We start from the raw sequence: 20950 nt of genomic DNA on the forward strand, positions 1-20950 counted from the left end.
AGTGGGCTCCTATTGTGAGAGGGCTGAATGGGAGAAAAGATCGCAGAGGAGGAAGTATTGTGCATCGCTACGTTGGTCAGCTGTTGCAGAGATGATGATTATGATGACAGTGTTGATGATGATGGTGATGTGAACTCTAATGTTTGCAAGTGCAGTTTGCTGCAGGGTGTTATTGTGGTGCATGTCAGTGTGTTTTCCAAGAGAGTGGAACAAGTGGAAGCTGACATTTACTTTTAATGACTAATATTCAAACAGGTCCTCATTTTCTCACATCACCAGGACTAAATTTAAATAGAAGTTTTAGAATTTTCTGTATTTGTCTACATTATGACATGCTATCCTCCACAGTACTGAATTACTACAAATGATTCAGTTTTTTGCACTTGATACAAGATTTAGTTGTAGTTGCTCTGCAATTTGTTTTAATCTAATGCTGCAGCATATATTAATTTTTTTTATTGTTGTTGATGTAATTCTTTATAAACATATATTTAATAAATATAACAAAAAAAAACTTGAACAAAAAAATGAGGATTTTCACATAAAATCTATTTTAAAACAAATGTTATTATAATCATAGCACACTTTTTGTACCGGTGATATCAGTAGGTATTGTTAGGTGAGATTTTGGAGACTTTTAACACATTTCAAACAAAGCTGAAGTGATTTCTTGTCTGTGTCAAGAGTGTTTTCTGGCACAGGGTGAGCAAATGGTTCTGGGTAAAACCTCAGACCTGTGAACCCTTATTTCTAAGAGTGTAGAGTAAAAAATAACTTAATTATTGACCCCTAAGAGATCGTCTTAAACAAGTAGAGAAGTTGTACATTTCCTATGGCGTTGTTTCTTTCTTTCTTTTTTTTTTTTTTGTTTTGTTTTGTTTTTCAGATCAAGTGGCATCAATAGCCTGGTCTGATTTAAATTCATTTAAATTTGTTCACAGACAAGTGTAATGATTGAACTACCTTTGGTTGTTTTATTAATCCCTTTAAATAAATTTCTATTTTAAGGCTCTCTATAAGATTGTCTAGATTCTGGGATTAGGTGTTGCTGCTAGCACTGCAAGTCACATTACCCTACCTTACCTTACCAGTCATATATAGTCATTGAAACATTATACATACCACAGCCCAGCAGGGTCACAGTCTCACACAATGCAAGCATTGCCTCAGTGTAGTACTTGAGGAGTGCATGTCAACACTTGATAACTGTGGTCCTCTTTAAGCACTTCCACTCAACACTCCCTACACACATTGTTGCTGCTCCTCTGTACAGTTCAGCACACAAATGTGTGTCCTTTCTTTGCTCCCTACGATTGTGCTGGCTTGACTTCACTCTGCCTCTGAATTCAATAGGCTGTATTTGCTGACCTGAGGCTGAGCATTCATTATTCAGTTCTTTTTGAAAATGTCCACCATTCTGCAACCAACAGGAGGCAGGTCACCATTTAATTACAGATACTGTGACTACTGTTGCCTATTGTGTCCACTCCAACTGAATACAAGATATTGTTTACTAAACATCAGAGTACATTAATTAGCGGAGTTAGTGTCATGTTAGTCAAGCAGCGTAACCAACAAAAACAGGGAATGAACTGAAAAGACAGACTAGAGCATTAGCAGGTGCAGTTTAAATATTTAATGGCAAAAGTGAGAATAGAAAAAGGCTCACAAGATGGTCACACAGGCACAGGTCAGAGCCAAATAAGTCGGCCCATATCAGGGAAACAATTGTTCCTTCCTAAGTCCTGACCTTTTTCACTCTGGGTTAACTTTCTCTCTTCCTGTTTCCTGTATTTATATGTTATGTGCTAGGCGGGACCTGTAAAATCGACATATATTGGCATCTTAATGTTAGCAAAACAGTAGCTAACTAGCTTGCCAATTTACATCAATCATTAGCCAACTAGTCTAGCTGGTGTTTTGTTAACATTAGCTAACTTAAGATATGACCCTGTATGCTGCATTTAGTGGAAAAAGAGGAAGTTAACAGGGGTGCAGAACCTTGCTGAAGAGACAGAGCAAAAAGGGCAGGACTTTGGAAGGGTCACTTCCGACAGAGCAGGCAAAATTCAAAACCCAGGAAACAGGTGAGGTCCAAGACACAAAGCAATGATCCAAAACACTAGGAGGCAATAAACAGTAGGAGATGGCTGGAGCACATGACACTAAGGACGAAGACAAACTGCAAAGAAAAGGCGGAAACACACACTAAATACAGTGCAAACTAGTCAGGGGTATATGAAGCTAATCAGTGATCAAAAAAGGCAGGCAAGACGAAGACAGGAGGTAAAATAAAAAAAAAAGCACAAGGGAAGACTAAAAAAAAAAAGAAAAGGGAGTGACTACAGTGAAACCGAAAACCATGACAGTTAGACACTCTGTGCATGAAAGTGATTTCTTTTTCTTCTGTCTTTCTCTCCTCAGGTGGTGTTAGTCTTTGCGCTCAGCATCGGGGCCCTTGGAATATACTTTATAGACTCCTCAGAGTAAGTATCGATTTCATGACATATATTCTAAAATAACTTCAAATTTCACACACACTCCAGTTGCTATTGTGATGATGAAATATACATGAAATGAACTTTGCATCTACAGTATTTGTTACATGTATTTACACTGGCCTACATACTGTATGTGAATGATAGGTGCACATGTGTCCTTACTCATCTCCACACACTGCAGCCTCTGAAATGCAAATGCACATATTCACACCCCCACACAAGTACTCACAAGCAGCGATGCACACACACATACAGTATACACACACACACACACACACACATCTGCATCTGAGGATTTTTCAATGGGAGGCCTGTCAGTTTCCATGGTAACAGAGACAGGCAGATACTGTACAGTATGTGTTGGGGAGCTTGTTCTGTGTGTGAGTAAGTGTGTGTGTGTGTGTGCGTGTGTATTGTCAGTTTATGCGTATCCCTGGCTGGCAGTCACCCAGAGACAGATTGCAGGCCTGGCATCTCTCCGATCACCACTGCAGCTACTTTCACACCGTCCAGACTCCAAACTGTACCTTTAAAGCGATACTTTAGGATATTATGAATTTTTCTAAGTCTTGTGAGTGTTTCTCTGGCAGAGATAGTGACTCAGTAGCTTGAGCAGTGTGTCTCATGGTCAGACCATGGAGATGAGATACTGCATTATTTGGTAAAAATTAATAGCAGTTAGCAGAGGCATACCCATATGTAAATGGGTTTATGTGTACAATAATAATATGGAACTATTTATTCAACAAAACACAACAGCTTTGACATGTAAGATGAAATAGGGCTGAATGATATGCAAAAAAACAACATATTTTTTCTTTGAATTCTAATTTTAAGTTTAAGTTTGAGTTTCCTTGTTCAACTGGCAGACAAAACAATGTAAAATGAGGCATAATTACTGCCATTTCTACACTATCAGTTAAGTATTGATGAATTCATTTTAATTGGTTAAATTCTTATTGGTGATTATTTTGGTATAATCATTGCAGTCATTTTGGGATCTGTACCAAACAAGAATGTTTCTTTACATCTGGAGAATGTGATTTATAGACTGGGACATCTCTGTAGCACCACGATGCTTCAGTTATTATGGTATGTGGTGACACATTTTACTTTTATCAAACAATTGCACTTGGCCATGTTACAGTTTAGATAATATTTTGATGAATTGTTCAGCCCTAGTGTAAAATACACAGATGCTATTCTATTATTTTTATTGTATGTAATACTGTGGGTTCAGTTTTTTTGCCTGCAGATCATATCTGTTTTTGCTGCTCTCCACACTGTCCAACAATGTTTTTGCAAGAAACAGCAGAACACAGCAGTCAAATGTGTTATCTTTCCCGGGTTGATTTAATTTAAGGTGCTACTTTTATGCTGCATGTTTGCTGAAGGCAATTCTGCACCTCCTGACTTCAGTAAGCTGAAGCGTCTGTAGTCCACTCTTCGCCTCATTTTACTGTGGCTCAGAGTGCACTGATTTTAATTAAAGCAAAACAGGCGATTTACTGTATTGTTTCCAATTATGTAGAAGTTGTAGCATCTGCCTCTAGCGATGAAGTAACCAAAGATGTGTCACCATGCCCTACACACACGACACTGTGCCTTTGACTGCACTTCACAGTATTTCATGCACCATTGATTTACCAAAATAAAGCCTCAAATATTTGCTGTAGTGCTTGCGGTTATGGAATTGCTGATTGCAAAGGGACCATAACAAATCAACCATGATATTGTATGGTACTTTTTCATTATATTTGTTCCTCTGTTGGCTGTTGCGCAGCATGTTATCTTCAAGTAATGGCCAGCTCCCTGTAGTTTGTTTTCACTTTGGTACAATATGTGTGAACTTTGAAATTATGCTCCTGAGGGAACTGAGGGTCTGAAGCAGGGTTAGAGATGTATAAATCTCAAAATAAGTAAATCTAAAATGCAATCCAACTTATGCAGCCTTATCTTAGCAGCACTGGGAAATTATTCCTGGCATGAATCCAGTCAACCATGTGTACCCCAGGATAAAAACATTTACTTCCTCCTGTACACCTCTATCGCTCTTCTTTTTATCTCTTTATATCCCTTTATCTTTCCTCTCTGCCATCATTTTCACTAAAAAGTGGACTGAGAGACAAATTGCCTACTTGTAAAAGTGTACAATCTCCTTTAAGGTTCAGATGATGACCAGGGATTAAAGGTATAGTTTTGTTGATCAAGCAGTGGCCATGTAAAAGATCAATAATCAATGAATCATTCAAATCATATTAAAATAGCAGCCACAGAGAACTTGTGGGGTGCAGGTAACAGAAACTTCTTGCAGTTCAGGTGCATTTAAACCCCCAATATGTCATCAAGATAAATAGCCACTTGTACCATGCTGTTATATTTCCACTCTTCCTGTTGGTGATGCAAAAATCACCTGCTTGGGAAAAAGCCATAACATTGTACACACAAAGATGGACAGTATGTCTTTAAATTGTGTATTTAATTACTTTTGAGTATATTGTCATTTATATTTTGCTGGACAGATAGAAATAAGATGTCATTTGTAACAAAATGCATCACAAGCTTATATTTGAAATACTTGAAATACATTATTTTATGTGTCATTTTACTCTAAAATGGACAAGACCCGCAGAGGCCAGTTTGAAAACATGGATGACTTTGACATAACATCAAAACTGTTATTTTTTTCATATTTATTTAGTTTTAGTTTTTAATGTTTTCAAACTAAAATTCTTACTTAGTGGTCCCTTTATGGTCAGACCATATTGATATTGATTAAATTCCTACAATGTAACAAAATATCAGTATTGTATCATATCATATTTTTGTATTTTCAAATGATAAATTACTTGTATTTTTTTGAATACATTTTCTTATACCAGTATTTTCTATTTTGATAAATTTGATAAGCAAGTATTTGTAATTTGTAAGATACTTTTTGATATATTTGTGCCCATATCTGATGCGTACATATTTTACATGTGATGCTACATCATGTGTCTCACCTATAGTAAGGTTGCGATGCATGCAGATGAGGTCTAGAATGACTTTGACATGACAATAACCCGACACTTGAGCATGTTTCCTTGGCAGAAATCCATTATCCATTGAATCACAGGAGAAAGGTTGACAGCGTAATGTTTGCAGAGATGTAACATCTGATAACATCGAACCTGCAGGGCAAACAAAGGAGGGGTAGTTAAATACTTGTTTTTGTTTTGCTGCAGAGCTGTAATTCTTCTCACAGTGGTGTTTCCCCACCATATCTTGTATGTTACAGTGAACTTTGAGTGCATTTCTATGTGAATCGGTTTCCCTGAGGAATGGCCCTGATCTCTCTGTGCTCCCATTAAGCTGTGGCCCTCTCCACCCTCATCATCGTGATTAGCTCAAGCTTGTCACTTGAGTGTGCACATCCTCTCAGGGGAACTACTGATAAACCCAGAGCAGGTTCACTCGACTCTGGGGGATCTGACATCTTAAACAGGGCCAGGCTATACTTTCACTACAGCAGCTGGAGCCTCATATGTTCTCTACACCCTCTGTTACATCATAGAGCTGACCTGACATTACATCTGCTTCAATTGTCTATCGAGAGTAACCTATTTATGTCTCTGCCACAATCTGTTTGATGTAATATCAAATGGCCAAAATTGTCTGAGGTTGCCAACCTTGAAATGATCCAAGATGTGTCATGTGGGCCATCAAGGTCAAATGGTTCCCAATTATAATTGTGAGAATGATAAGTCATGTCCACACTTGCTGTCACAAGTAAACAGCTCCACAGTCTAACAACAAAGCTAAAATAGAGCACAGGGTTGGATCTCAAATCTTAAAGGCATAATGTGTAACATTTCAGCATTAAAATGTCTGAAAACAACTTGACCTATGTTATATATTTATTGAGTTGTGCATTTATTATATACTAACAGTACTAGCTGTGTTTACATGCACCTTAATATTTCTATAAATAATTAGAATAATAGTCCAGTTAGAATCAGAGTGCCTCATGAGATTGACTCAGAGCGGCCCTGTGGCTCAGTTGGTAGAGCAACTCTCTGCAGCGGCCGCTGGTTCGATTCCTGCCTGCGGCCTTTTGCTGTGTGTCATCCCCCTCTCCTCATCCTGTTTCCTGTCTGCTATTCAGCTGTCCTATATAATAAAGGCAAAAAAAAAATCCCTAAAAACAGAAGAGACTGACTCAATCTGACAGGATTGTAATACATTTTCAATCGGTTGAGTTCAGCAAAATTGGTCAGTAGTGGATGCAACTTTTCTGTTACTAGTTCTTCTTCTATTATATTGCCAGGAGAGTGGAACCAGTTTGTGCAAGTCAAAAAAGTTTGATTCTGATTAATGCTTTGCGGCATGTAAGCACACATGCTTTATCGGATCACTTTATTTAACATCCATATTCACAGTAAAGTTGGAATTTCTAATCAGAAGAAGAAATATTCTCCATGCTATTAATGAATAGTGTCCAAATCTAGAGAAATCTTTAATTTTATTTAAAATAATCATGTGTTTCCTTTGGCTGCCTGTCAATATCATCTCATTTACCCCCTTTAGTTGCTGTAACTTCCAGGGAAACATGGGAAATACCAGATGAAACATCAGAGATAGAAGAAGGATGTCAGCGAATGTGACTAACACGATAAAACTTTAATACATTGCAAGACAACAACTTCCATAATCCCAAGCTACTTCACGACATCATCAACACCCATCTTTTGTTGTTGTTTTGACTGAGAGACCCCTAGCAACAGAAATGACATACTGTGCTTTTAAACTAAAACGTTTTACTTTAAATTTCTATTCATTCACTCTGAAAACATTTCGCTCAAAGACAGAAATATTGACATCCTCTGTGTGGGATTGCATGTGCATTCACTTCATGCATAAATGACTCACATTCATACCCCCCCCCTTCTCAAATGCTAAAAATGCTCTAAAGATGACCTTCTCTCTGTCTAGCCTCCTTGCCAGTAAATGTTAATGACTGAGGAAATCGATGAGCGCAGATTTATAGGTCACCCCTTTAATGGTAGTAATTACTCTGCCAAACATTGAAGGTACAGACTCATGAACTATTCAGGCACAGCGGTTAGCTTTCCCCCCTTCTCCTCCATACTGCCATTTTGACCATCGGATGGAGTGAACATCATTCTGAAATCGTCTGTGAAAAAGGCAACAGTAATGGGAAGGATTACGGTTGGGTCCCTGTGGTAACGGCGAAAGAGAGACATGTGGTGGAGTAAGTGCATGTGGGTTGGACCTTGGGAGGCTGGAGCTACACGACGGGCTTTTATGTCTACTTCAGTGAGGCAGGGTGGCCCCTTGGGGCAAGGACACACACACATACACAGACACACACAGTGGGTAAAATGCTGAGGAAAAGGTACCTTTCTGGTGGCCAGGCACCAGTCTCCCAGGAGCTGTTTTTGTTTCTCGCTTTTCGACAGGTGGGGCTTTCCTAGCAGGAGCTCTGCTGGCCAATATCCTGCAGCAAAGATCCACGCACAAAAAAAAAAAAAACACAGTGAAGCCTTGTGTGGAAGCAGGTAGACAGAGTTTGAAAGGAGGGAATTGTTAATTGGCTGCCCTCCCAGTTGAGCACAGAGATTGCTAGTCATTGACTTGGCAACTGTGCTGTTGTTAAGACGACTGTTTGTGTTTTTTGAATGAATGGGAATAAGAGAATGGCCGTCCATCTGTTTGTTTCGACAAAGTGGTTGTTTACCACAGTTCTGTGCAACACATAATAATGCATGATGATAAGACAGTGCCTTTGCTGCTCCTCTGCAGCAGACTTCACTTGCCAAACTGATGCTATTTTGGTGATATTTTCAATGGGAGGATACTGCGTCCTCTCCCGCCCACATCTGAATCTGCTTTAATACCTTTGGCTCATCCCTCATCCTTCATCCCTTCTTTTTCCCTCCTCTGTGCTCCCATGAAACAAATAGAGAGGAATGTAGGACAAAGTCTCTGCAGGCTGCTCTTAAAGGGATGCCCTTGTTCCTGCTCCACTTCTGTTTCTATTTCTCTCCTCTGCCGATCGCTCCCTGCCTCACGTACAGACTTCTTACGTGCACAGTCACGTTAACTCGCACACATGTATGGACGCACACACAAACATAATTTTGTCTCTGTCTAAGAGGCCTCATATTAAGCACTGGCCTGTGCCTGTAACTCTATCATTAGTGTGCGATCAATGTCAGCACTGAGAAAAGAAACAGTGCCTAATGACTAATTAATAGGGTAAGGTGAGAAATATGGCTGAGCGGTGAGACAAGCCTGGCAGACACCATGGCGATGACGGGTAACCTATATAAGGACCTCTCCTTCTTGGGGTGCTGGTGCTGGATAGAGTACCAGACACAGCCATGCATCCATGAGAAGATTTAATTTGTAGCTGACACCGTTCCAAAGTGGTTTCAGATTTAAATCCACAAAGTGAGGCAATGAGAAATGACTCATTTTCTAAAATCTCCTCGTTTTCTTACTTTTGGCCTCACTTTTAGAGAGATTTTCTCCTTCTAAACGAGTGAGTTATTATCAACATTTTCTCTGGAAAAAAGAGAGAATTTGAAATGTCAACATCGCACTCATAGATAACGGGCTTTTGTGAGTGTTATGGGACATCACAGCTCTGTTGTATGATCATGGAGACTGTCCCTGTAGAAGGCAAAAATTAAGCTTTTTAATTGCTTTTGATATCTGAGCATGAGCTGAGGATGATTCCAACAACAGGTTTGCAGTCCTGCTTAACGCCACTACAAGGAATTTTAATGTTTCCACCATAATAAGCACAAAATATGTCAAAAATAAAATGATCTAAAGCAAAATCTCCTGCTTCAATACGGTTTAAAAACTCCTTGCAGTAGCTTTAACTCACATGTAGTGAAGCTGAACACTGGTCCGATGGTTTATAACATGTCTTCTTCTAGTTTTAGTGAAATCACCTGGACTGTCACTCTGTCTAGGAAATGCAGATTCACTGCACGAAACACTATTAACCAAGTTACTCCACAGTTTGATATTTTTTCTGGTATCAGTGCACGCTGAATGGCCTGACCTCTTTGTTTATCAAAGTCACCATGGCAATATAAAGGCCATTTGCCGTTGCAGTTGCCTGATTCCCCTCAATGCTGAGCGGAAGGGCTATTTTTAGACCACAGCATGAACACAGCATGAGCCACTCTCAAAACATTCAGTTAACTTAATAAACCCCGGATGAAATTGAGATGATTTAAGTGCCTTTGTGGCCACAGTGTCAAGTCATGTTAAGTCTTTCAGCTTCGACTCAGGTTGTTTAATATTTTAGGCAAAAAAGGGCATGATTTTATGACTGACTGCTACTGAATGGCTGTGATATCACATTTGATTTATGTCAACTATTGTACTGTATTCCAGCGGTGATCAGTATTTATGTGAAAGCTTCAGCATATTTAGATTGGACTAGATGGTACTTTGATACCACAACCCACTGCTGTACACCACTTTTATTATTATTCAAGACTGCAACTGGACCTCTTATATGGTGAATAATGAAAAACAGCTGGAAAACTTTTCAAGCCATTTCAACCCCCCAAATCATGTGCAATTATACAGACTGAAAATCTGTGTGTCAGTTTTACGAACAGTGGCCATGAGCAGCCCACGGATCATGTATATTTAATAGGGTTTGGCTTTTTGATTCCCATCTGCTGTGCTATCACACAGTCTTTCCATGGGTTGAGTTTGCATTTGCACCATAAACAAACCATTGGACTAACTACGTTGGTCTGAAACAGACTAAGATCCACTTGAATTCAAATAATAGTCGAAACACAATGATCCAAAACTAGAGTTTGTTTGAGCCACACCTGTTAGTGTGAACACTGCACTTATTTTCCTATCACCCATGTTCAGTTTCAAATCATTTGCTTCAACTTTTCCTGTCGCAGTGCCGGGATGAACTCAAAAGGCGACTTGAAAATGCAATTATTATATTGAGATAAGAATTCAAATTAAAGTAAGAATTTTTTTGCAGAATAAATTAATGATTTGAAATTTATCTTTTTTAGTCCTGAGGGACAATTTTTTTCTTAATAACGAGGGGATTAGAAGGATTTGGTATAATTACTTAATGCAATTTGTAAATTTGTTTTTTCACTGATTGAAGGTTATTTTACATAAGGAGGTCTAAATGCATCAGCAGACCTGAAATTAGAACAAATAAAAACTTTTACAGTGCCAACTTCATTCGCTTGACAACGTTAATCAGTGTGCTGATAGGGACTTTGTCTTTTTGCATATGACACATAACCACATCTTTTATATCTTAATTGGTTTGTGTTCAAAAGAGGATTGATGATGTGTGTCGTTTAGCTATTGTGCTGTAACAATGGCTGCTGAATAAATTCATAAAGTGTCATTCCTCTCTTGCAAGTTATGGTTTCTGTTAGTGTTATGCTATTTTCAGTCACAGACTGCACCTTGAGGCTCTAAAATAAATACTGTCTTTGTAGAGGAAATGCTTGAAGCGGGATACAAGTCATTTGTATTCAGATGAAAAATGTGAGTTATCTATTTTTAGCCTCCCCTGGGAGGATTTATTTGTCCATTGCCCTTGTAGGTTCTAAAGTCTTTCTTATTTTAGTAATGGTGCCTTGACCTAAATCAGTCATTTAAGTACTAACCTGGCCTTCTTTCGGCATCGCAGACCCCTCCCTGCTGTGTCCCCTAAACGTACATGCACTACCCTCAGGAGAAATCCTGCACGTACGCCAGACATTCAGTTATTGGGCTCAAATCCCCTCCTAAATACATTCATATCCCTCTGTTTGGGTTGTATATTGATTTTATGGGGTGAGTTGAATGCTAACAAATGAGACTATGAATATGTAACTACACTCCAAGATACTTATGAGCTTACTAGAGCAGGAAGATGAAGAATGACTCAGATTGGGTGTCGTCGTGAGCATTAGTCAAACAGGCAGCAGCATGTTGTTGTTATTGTTTTCTCGGGGGGCAACCTTGCTGTCGCTCCTGCAGCTAGCCAAGGTCATGTGCAGGCTAATGAATGGCTGGCTCCTGCTGACTGACTGAAGGTGTTTAGGACTATTTTTAGAACATCACCATCAACATGCTCCTGTGCCCTTGTGAACAAATGAGTTTTACCTCTCTGCTTGCGTTTTGCGGAGGCGGAGATCCTGGTCAGAGGAGGTTAACACGGGGAAACATTTTATGCCCTGAAACAGACATACGGTACATGCTCGGCAGCCTACCCTCAGGCCACCACTGTTCTTAAGACTGTGTGTACATATGTGTATGTTTGCTAATATGCAGAGTGGGACAAGTGTGGTGCAGGCATTCACCGAGTCCAATATATAAAGACTGTGGCTGGTAAGGGAAAACCCACTAATCTCACTCAACCTAACCCTGAGCTATTAACAGCTTAATATTCCCTTATGAATTGCTAGAAGGTTCTTAGAGATGATTTTGCTCAGAAAATTTTAAGGGACTGTCCTTTAAAAGAGGAAAAATCTGGAATGGCCAAATTTGTCATGATTGAAGGCAAGAAGGGGACACCAAGACCCAGTTTTCAGGACAGAGAAAATCGTGTTTTGTAGCTTGCTAGCCAGACTTAAACAGCACTCTTATATATTATCTCTTATAGCTTTTATTGAAACTCAACAGTTTTTTGTAGATGTTTGGCAGTCTCCCTTCTTGCCGTCATAGTAATATTTTTATGTTTCTTCTATACTTCATCTACGGTTCCTCTCACACCAGATTTCTTATATTGACTTCGTCAGTTAGCTTGCTTCTTGCCACATCTTCTACTTATATGTATCTTACTTTGGATTATGTGTTTGTGCTTCCCATATTCTTTGAGGGGAACAATCATCATCGTCTTTTTCTCCCTTTTATTGTCCACATTGGAGAAGCTACCTAACACAGGATAACTAATTGTGTTAGCTAAGCTTGCCAACAACTGTAAAGAATTATGTGAGTGAAACGTAATCTTAGAAACTGCAGTGCACATGTGCTGTATCATGACAGTCACTGCAGTGGAAGTCTAGCAAGAAGAAACTTTATGCAACTTTACCAAGTGAACCTCATAGCTTTGGGAAATATATAGCTTAAGGGACAAACTTAAGTTTAAAACTAAGGTGGTTTATGCAAAGTGGCACTGGAGTTTATCACATAAATCTCCAGGCAAGTTTCATCCCCACACCCCTCCCCAAACTAGTATTGTGTGCTCTATATATATATATATGAAACAAATTCTCTTCAGGACCACTGGGAGTTTGGTCGCTCTCCCTTTTCACTCTGTCACGTTCACATCTTCCCCTCTTCCACTCCCTCTGACTGTCACTGCCTCTCTTCTCTCCCTGTCTCTTTTATCTCCACGTGTCTTGCTGCTGTCTTTCTTTCCCTCCTCTCCTCCTCTCCCTCTTCTCCTCCTGTCAGGCAGGATGGTGTAACCCCAGGCTGTGCCAGGGCTTAAGGAGTAATAAGAACTGAGGTGGGCAGATCTATTTTCTGCAGGACACTGGCAGCGTGTGACCAGGAATCCCTTGTGGTTGTAGAGTGTGAAGTGACATTGAAAGCAAGAACCAGGATTGTGTCTTGTCTTACATGCCTCACTGTGTGGGAAAGATGCACAGATACTAGGACAACAAAAATAATACTGAAAACTTTTCAGAAGCTTTTGTTCAGTTTTTGTCCAGACTACACCAGTGGGGTGTTGAGTGAGATTGGACACTGACTCTGGTTACTGGTGGGAAAGTTGAATGTGCCACCCACTGACATTCACACTGGACACATTATGTCCTGCACTGACACTGAATGTTGGCACTGAGTATGTACCGCTGAATCATCCAATAAAAACCCTATTCCCAGGGACCCTGGACTGATTTTTTTGTCAGACCACAGTCATTGTTGATGTATTGCATTAAATATAATTATACAAAAATCATAATTTTGACCCTGTTGTTCAAATTGCTTATTTAGTCATGCAACAGTCACAGAGCAGCATTAACGTTTATTTGGAGTTGTGTTTCTGGCCACTTTATAAATGTAACTCATTCATGGTTCTGTTTTGGTCCCTACCAACTTCTAAGGGAAATATCTGGACAATTATCTGATACATGCTCCACTTTATTCACCAGCTTGTCACTATCTTTGTCTGCCTGGTGTTGCTGCACAGCTGTCTGCTGTGATTGAAAACCAGGTTGTTGAGAGCAGGGAGACTTTTCCTGACACTTCTCTTTTTCTGAGGCGGCTGGCGAACCAGAGGTGCACTGCCACCCAACAACAGTCATTCTGACATCACGGGAAACAGTCCAGCTGCTCAAATCACTTAACCTTGAGAGATGGCTATACTTGCAATAATTGCGCGAGATCATATGAGAATAGCTCCTGCGGTGGAAACAGTTCTGCCAAATCTCAACCTGTGGACACATTTCTACCATCACACATTCACACATGAGGCTTTATACCATCACGTTGCCCAGCTCTAGCTGAGGGGAGCTGCAGCATCAAGTGATAATAATTCACTGTGGCCTTGACACTTTTCAGCTTACACAAAGTCATTTTTTCAGGTGTCCTATAAAATTATTCATCAGTGCAGGCTTTCATTAAATTAAAGAAATGCATTATTTGTAAATGTTGCTTTGATGTTTGCAGAAACAGGATGGCTCATTTTTAAGCTGTCCGTATAATGGTGATGAGTCACAGCTCTGCTCATACTAGATCTAATTCCATCTATTTGCTTTTTCCTCCTCCATCTCTATTTTATCCCCTGTCTGTAGAGTAGTGTTTAATAAGTGTTTTTCTTGACAGATGATATGGTCAAACATTGTGACTTGCCATATATACAGTCACTGGTTTTCAGTCCATATTGTCGTTCTGATGTGGTTTGAAACACACTCAGGCACTCCACAATAATGGAGTGTATGAACTTCTCCCACCCTGATGAACTCTTAATTTTCCCATTGTGCCTCTGTGCTTACAAGAAAAACCACAGGTCTGCCTCATATGTCTTCCCACTACTTTAGTTAATGATAAGCTTTACTATCAGATAACGATTATAAAAATGACTAAATTAAAGCTCTCAGAGTGGAGCCATTGTGGTATCTTATAATGCAAAATCAAGACAGATTGAATGTACCACTCAGCCCCCCGCTGCGAGCCGCCATGCTGTCTCTGTGTTATTGAGAATGCTTTAGGTCATGTGACTGTAGATGAGCGGTTATACAGAATTAGGCCAGAGTTAGGCTCAAGGGGAAATGCCACAGTGACCACTCCAAATGTCTTCAGTGTGCACCATCTGTGTGTGTATGTGCTCACATGTGCTTGTATTTGCATGTGTATTGTTTGTAGAGGTTAGCTAAGGTTTTTCAGGGTTCTGGGAGTGAGATCACATGAACATCAGAGGTTGTGAGCCAGGCTGGGAGGATTACTTTAAAAATGTATTCCAGTACAGTTACTAATATTCAAAAATGTGGTAATTAACCTAATCCAAGTACCACAATATTAAAGTCATGTGACTTTATTACTTTCCATTAGTTTTGCCCATTTCAGTCTCAAATATGGTGAGATTGTTTACACAGATATAATGTTTTGTTTGTTGCAGGTTTATTAAACTGCCATAAACTTATACCAGGGCTTTTGTTTTTACCCACATACTATCCTGGACACCAGCTTCATATTTTGTAGTAGTGGCAATAATAAAAGTGTTGACTGGGTATCTAGAGAACTGGATTTCTGTCTAGCTAACATTTGCAGTTGGACTGTGTAGCTAACATTAAGTTATTGGTCTCTGTAGCTAACGTTTGTGATTGGTCTCTGTAGCAAATGTTAGTGGTTGGTCTTAACCGTGCATGTTTCTTTAAATTAGATGTTGAGTCCTTGGATGGTGACGTTTCACAGCTGAAGGCAGAACTGTCACCGTACTGTGATGTCGTTCCACTTTCTGATTTAAAGACAAAATAATGTTCAAATTTCCACCCAGTGAAGCATTTTTTCCCTTGAGCACATGATGAACAGACTGTGAGATTAGCTGGTTTCACTGAGACCAGAGTGGTGTTGTGACACTCATGAAGTGTTGAAATGTGTGCACACTGTGTGTTGTAGTATATTGATCTTTATTTTAAAGTGTATTTTAAATTTTTAATCCCTGCTAAAAATCCCCATTTTTACTAACTGTATCTGTAATCTTCTTTTTTGCTGTAAGTGTAATCCCTGTTACATGTAATCCATTACTCCCCAAACCTGGTTGTGAGGCAGACTATATTGATAGAAAATTCCATTTAAACATTGCAGGCAAATTGTACATGCTCTGGCTGTATGTATGATTTATGACAGGCTGGTTTTAACACCCTTTAGTTTGACGCCTGGAGAGTCACATGGTGATGCCGGTGGAGAGTAAATAATTGAGTATTTAGGGCAGATCAATGTCAACTCCTTCGAGGGGTCATAAGTGAATTAACCCCTGTCCAAAGTCTGATGGCAGTGTTTGAGAAAATGCCTTTAAACCAAGTAAAATCACTTTTTGAAAAAAACAAACAAAAAACAGTTGCTGCACAAACCAGACTCGTTCAAATCATCTTGGACATTGGCCAGGGTTTTACATCATCCTAAAGATCACACAAGTCCTTAGGATACGCTCGAGACAGACCACACACTCATGAATTAGAAGTGGGATCATCCTCTTGGAACGATACGTCTGCACTCAGTCATCCATTATAATGGATCGGCACGTGATGAAATGTTTGATGTTAACTGGGAGATGATTAAGCCTCGCTCCTCTACACCTCTGGAGGTTCTCATTATGCAGAAAACTCGATTCTGGATCTCACGCTGAGCCCCTATGGGCCCCATGCATACAAACGTATACTTAAATGTTTAATTTGAACGTATGGGACTTGAACGTGTGTGCTCTTATAATGGCCTTGTGTGTGCTCCCCTGTCAGTCTATGTGCTCCCAAAGGTCCCCTATAGCCAGCCCAACCATGCATATTCATGTTTTCCCACTGTGGGATTTCCTCATTAGTCTGGAGCAGAAAGCTTTAGGCCCGTGACCGAGTGAAGAATGGGGTGTTTATTATTGCTTTTGTTGAGAGCACCCACTAGCTAATGGTTAATCATCACAAGGTAAACATGAAGATGGATTACATGACAGACCAGACAGATCACGACTCATTTATCATCATCCGCCATTTCTTAAAGCAACACCCGCCCGTCTGGCTGAGGCGCTCTGTTAAATGGAGAAAGCTCTGCAGTCTCCTTCTCTGTGAGGAGTTTCTGTCATATGAGGGAAGATCTGTTGGAATCTTTTTTGTGTGACAGACGCTGAATAATTTATGCATGCCGAATATACTGTCACATCAAAGCAGCTGCTCTTAACTACCAATTTCAGTTTATTTTCAGCTGTTTCATCTATGTGTGGTTGACTCTACGGATAGGTCTTTTATCTTGGTCTGTTTGTGACCGCCTAGGGCGCAGAGGAGGAAAGGCAGGGTGTCAGTGAAACTCACTGGCAGTGGTGTTATTTATCCCTATTAAGTGTTTTAACCTTATAATAATATGAGACAAATTTACATTCACAGATGGGGTGTTTTTTCAGTAACTGCAAAAATATTTATTTGCAAGGATTGGTCTTTTTGAATGTCAAGCACTCCTCAGCATCATTTGACCTTGACAGCTTCAAGCTGGTTGTTGTTACCAAAGAACGGTTTCTTATCAGTCCTGTCAGCTGAAACGAGGAGAGGAGATCAGGATCAGGTCATATATGCATGATTGAAAAAAAAGGACAAGTTACAGCATAGAATTACAGAATGATTATCCTGGTATGAGGGGTGAGTGATAAGTTATCGTCTTTTTGGTGTAATGGTATTGTGATGATGGTATCATCTTTTTATTGTTTTGCCAAACTCTGTTGGCCAAATTATTACCTAATAAACAGTGTTTAAAGCTCCAGTGTGCAAGATTAATCAAGGTATCAAGGTAATTTATTATCATCATTGATCACTGCCATGTTTCTACAGTATCTGAGAACGGACATGCCAAACACTGGCTTTAGATACATATTTTTGCTTTTGAGATTTTAGAGGCTACCATAGTTTCTCCTGTATATTTGGAAGGGGAGAGTGAGATGAGGTGTTTGCAATCTGCACCAATATTTTTCAACTATATTCTGGTGTGCAACAATCATCCACCAACTGAACAAAAAACAAACAAACAAGCTTAAGAAGTCTATTACATTCCTACCACGGAAATAACATGAGATTCCCACTGTTTACTACCTGTGTGTTTATGATGGGAAAGAGATGGAAGTCCCATATCTACTGTATCAGTTAATGAGCGTTTAACCTTGTACTAATGTGTATTTTCTCTCTCTGTGTTTTCTAGTCCTATAGAATCCTGCCAGAACTTCTACAAAGATTTCACATTACAGATCGATATGGCCTTCAATGTCTTCTTCCTTCTTTACTTTGGCCTGCGGGTAAGTTGGCACATGTGCATGCATCACACATGCACACAAGCACACACTCACTCATTCATGCATACACAGACATGCTGTTAAACACACTGGCACAAACAATATGCACACAGCCGTACAGGCAGCCATCACTTTACATACGCTGAAATCTTTTACTAGACAGTATTAGACCCTAATTACATCCTTATTAGACTTTCTTAGAGGGTAATCAGGGACACATTACAACAGAATTGTCCTGTAAACCAAAGTGTATTATTTCCCATTGTTAGACCCTTATTAGACTTTTTGGTTTGCAGTACAGTTCAGTTGTATTGTGTCCCTAATTACTCTCTAAGAAAGTCTAATAAGGGTCTTGTCAAGGGTTTGATACTTACTAGTACACAGTTGGGTATAGTTTTGTTTTTCTCATAAATAAAAGTCTAATTTAATAATGTAAAAGTAAAAGTACATGTTGTTAAGTCCTACTAGTGAACTGTAAAATTAAGTGTGACCTGGATAATTTCAATTTAAATTTAATTCAGAATGAAACAATTTGAGACACATCATTTTTTACAGCACAACCAACAATTCTTATACCCACAAGCATACACCACCTTACTCACCTATGAATGCTCCCACTCAGCATGCCTGTAGATTAAACTGACTGTTGTAATAATGTTGCTAGCATGGCTGTCATGCCAGAGCAGCATTCCAGTGGTGCAAACGCAAGCCTGACATCCTGAATGAATGAATAAATAAACTCATAAGCTGCTTACCCCACCAACCACCAACCATTCGCATGACTCAGCAAGTGGGGTGAAGCTTTTGTCATTCTATACAGTATGTCAGCGACGCTAAAGGAAGACACTGCATGCGGCTCGAATGGTGGGCTGTGGTGGTGTTTTGTATGAAATTAACGTTTTGAATGCCGTCCCTGTTTCTTTTGACAGTTTATAGCAGCCAATGATAAGCTGTGGTTCTGGCTGGAGGTCAACTCAGTGGTCGACTTCTTCACTGTCCCTCCCGTGTTTGTCTCTGTCTACTTAAACAGAAGCTGGCTTGGTAAGTCTGCATCTCTTTTAGCTGTTTCATAAAGCCACTCTCACTCTACTTTTGTCTTTTCTGGCTTTCTTGCACCGTTTTTTATATTTTTTCCTTTGCTCCTTCATTTTACCACTCCTCTTTCTCCATTTCTTTTTTTGCCCTCTATCTTCACATGTCACCCCTCCTTTTATCACTCCCCATCTCTCCCTCTGCCTCCCGATCCCCCTTCTGTCTCCCCATTACTGGGAGTGTGTCTCCGAGGCCCTCTGGCCCGCGGCTGCAGTCAACTTTCCCTCATCATTGAAAGTGACAGGGCTGGGTTCCTCTGATGTTTCAGGGAACACAGACACAGCAGAGTGGATGGGCTAATGGGACTGAGAGTGACTCAGAATCGGGCTGTGGTTCTGTGTGTGTCTGTGTGTGTGTGTGTGTGTGTGTGTGTGTGTGTGTATTCAGACTCATTGGTAATTGCCCTGTTGAGGCGTTGCACCTGGAATACCTCACAGCGGTCCATAACTGCCATCTAATGGGCTCATTCACTCTCACACACACAAAAAACAGAATGCTCACGCAAAATCATGTGTTATTCTCATACACACACATATACAAACACACGTACACACACACACTCTTGCATGAGCAGACTGGAAAACACCCTAACCTGCATTATGTAACGACCTACTTTTCTCAGTGTGTTCAGAGTATTGTGGCCTAAATTACACTGCAGTAAAAAGAGTTTCTTTGTAGCTCTGTTCTTTTTCAGGTGCACCACTACTCTACTTGTAAAAACATATATATATATACTATGCATTGTTGCCATACTTCATTTCAGAAACTCAGCTGAAAGCTAATCCAGTTATCTGAGCATGACATTGGACCAACAAGACTGCCAAGTCAGAGTGTGAAGTATTATATTAAATATAGTAGAAGGAGTTGATGTTCTTAAAGCAGAAAAAATACATTTGATAAAAGGCTTGACAGTGAACAGTAATACGAATGCTGTGAAGCTTAACACTGACGCCTTGACATCCACCTACCTTAAAGGAAAATCTTGTTTGTATTTCTTTTCAATGTGTGTCCTATTTTTATTGTTTTGGTCAATCACTCATATTACTAATAGGCCCTTTTTCATGGAAGACATTTCCACATGTCACAGTCGTAAGATCATGGGTGTAAGTAATAAAAATTTATTATGGCAGAATTCCATTTAGCCGCTTCAGTTTCAGGTTACTGGCAGGACCAGAGTGGGACTCATTTGCAGTCTGGGAGTTTCATGCCTCACACCAGCCCACTCTGGTTCACAACCTCTTGTACTGCGTATATAAATATAATTATAGCTTTATTATATAAGTCCGCTATATTGTGCTATTCTCTAAAAACTTGTCATCCACAGTGTTTTAGGGCTGAAAGAGTCCTGAAAGTCAGTGAGTCAAGTCATCGGTCAGAGATCTGTTAGTCGACTGATATTCTTTAAATGCAGCAGTCATTTGTTTTTGAGTTTTCTGTCAGTCAGTGTGCATTACTATTACAGGATAAAAGAGATGGAAGCTTGCTAAAATGCACAGGGGGAACAATGCAACGAGGAATTATAAATAAGGGGAGTCCTAATATATTTTTATTTTAGCTGTTCGGGCTGTCACAATATCAGATTTTCACTACATGCTTATCATAGCCAAAGGAAATAATAATGAGGATGACATTGTCACAACATCTATAGAAAATCTGAAATACTATCAGTCAGTAATTAGCAAACCTGTCTCATCATCAGCATCAACTAAACACCTGTGCGCCTTCACACCTGTGCTTTTCCTACTATGACAAGTCAAAATGCCCGTTGTGTAAAAGGGCTATAATAATAATTAGCAAGCTGTTAAGTTAATTTCTGAGATCTGGGGACTGGGCAAGAAACAATAAATTGATCATACAGGTTTTA

General features: G+C 39.7%; 1 protein-coding gene across 17 annotated transcripts in view; it reads left to right on the forward strand.

The window, feature by feature from the left end:
• kcnma1a (potassium large conductance calcium-activated channel, subfamily M, alpha member 1a) overlaps nucleotides 1-20950 on the forward strand; it is a 181175-nt gene that overhangs the window by 80865 nt on the left and 79360 nt on the right. For all 17 annotated transcript variants that reach the window (XM_084736201.1, XM_084736191.1, XM_084736193.1 and 14 more), the window contains exons 3-5: nucleotides 2425-2486; nucleotides 17904-17997; nucleotides 18924-19035. In XM_084736201.1, coding sequence (XP_084592327.1) covers nucleotides 2425-2486; nucleotides 17904-17997; nucleotides 18924-19035 — 268 coding nt within the window. The remainder of the gene's footprint in view (nucleotides 1-2424; nucleotides 2487-17903; nucleotides 17998-18923; nucleotides 19036-20950) is intronic.

This window comes from Lutjanus erythropterus, chromosome 14 (genome assembly GCF_056507025.1).
Source record: "Lutjanus erythropterus isolate fLutEry1 chromosome 14, fLutEry1.hap2, whole genome shotgun sequence".
Classification (NCBI taxonomy): domain Eukaryota; kingdom Metazoa; phylum Chordata; class Actinopteri; order Lutjaniformes; family Lutjanidae; genus Lutjanus; species Lutjanus erythropterus.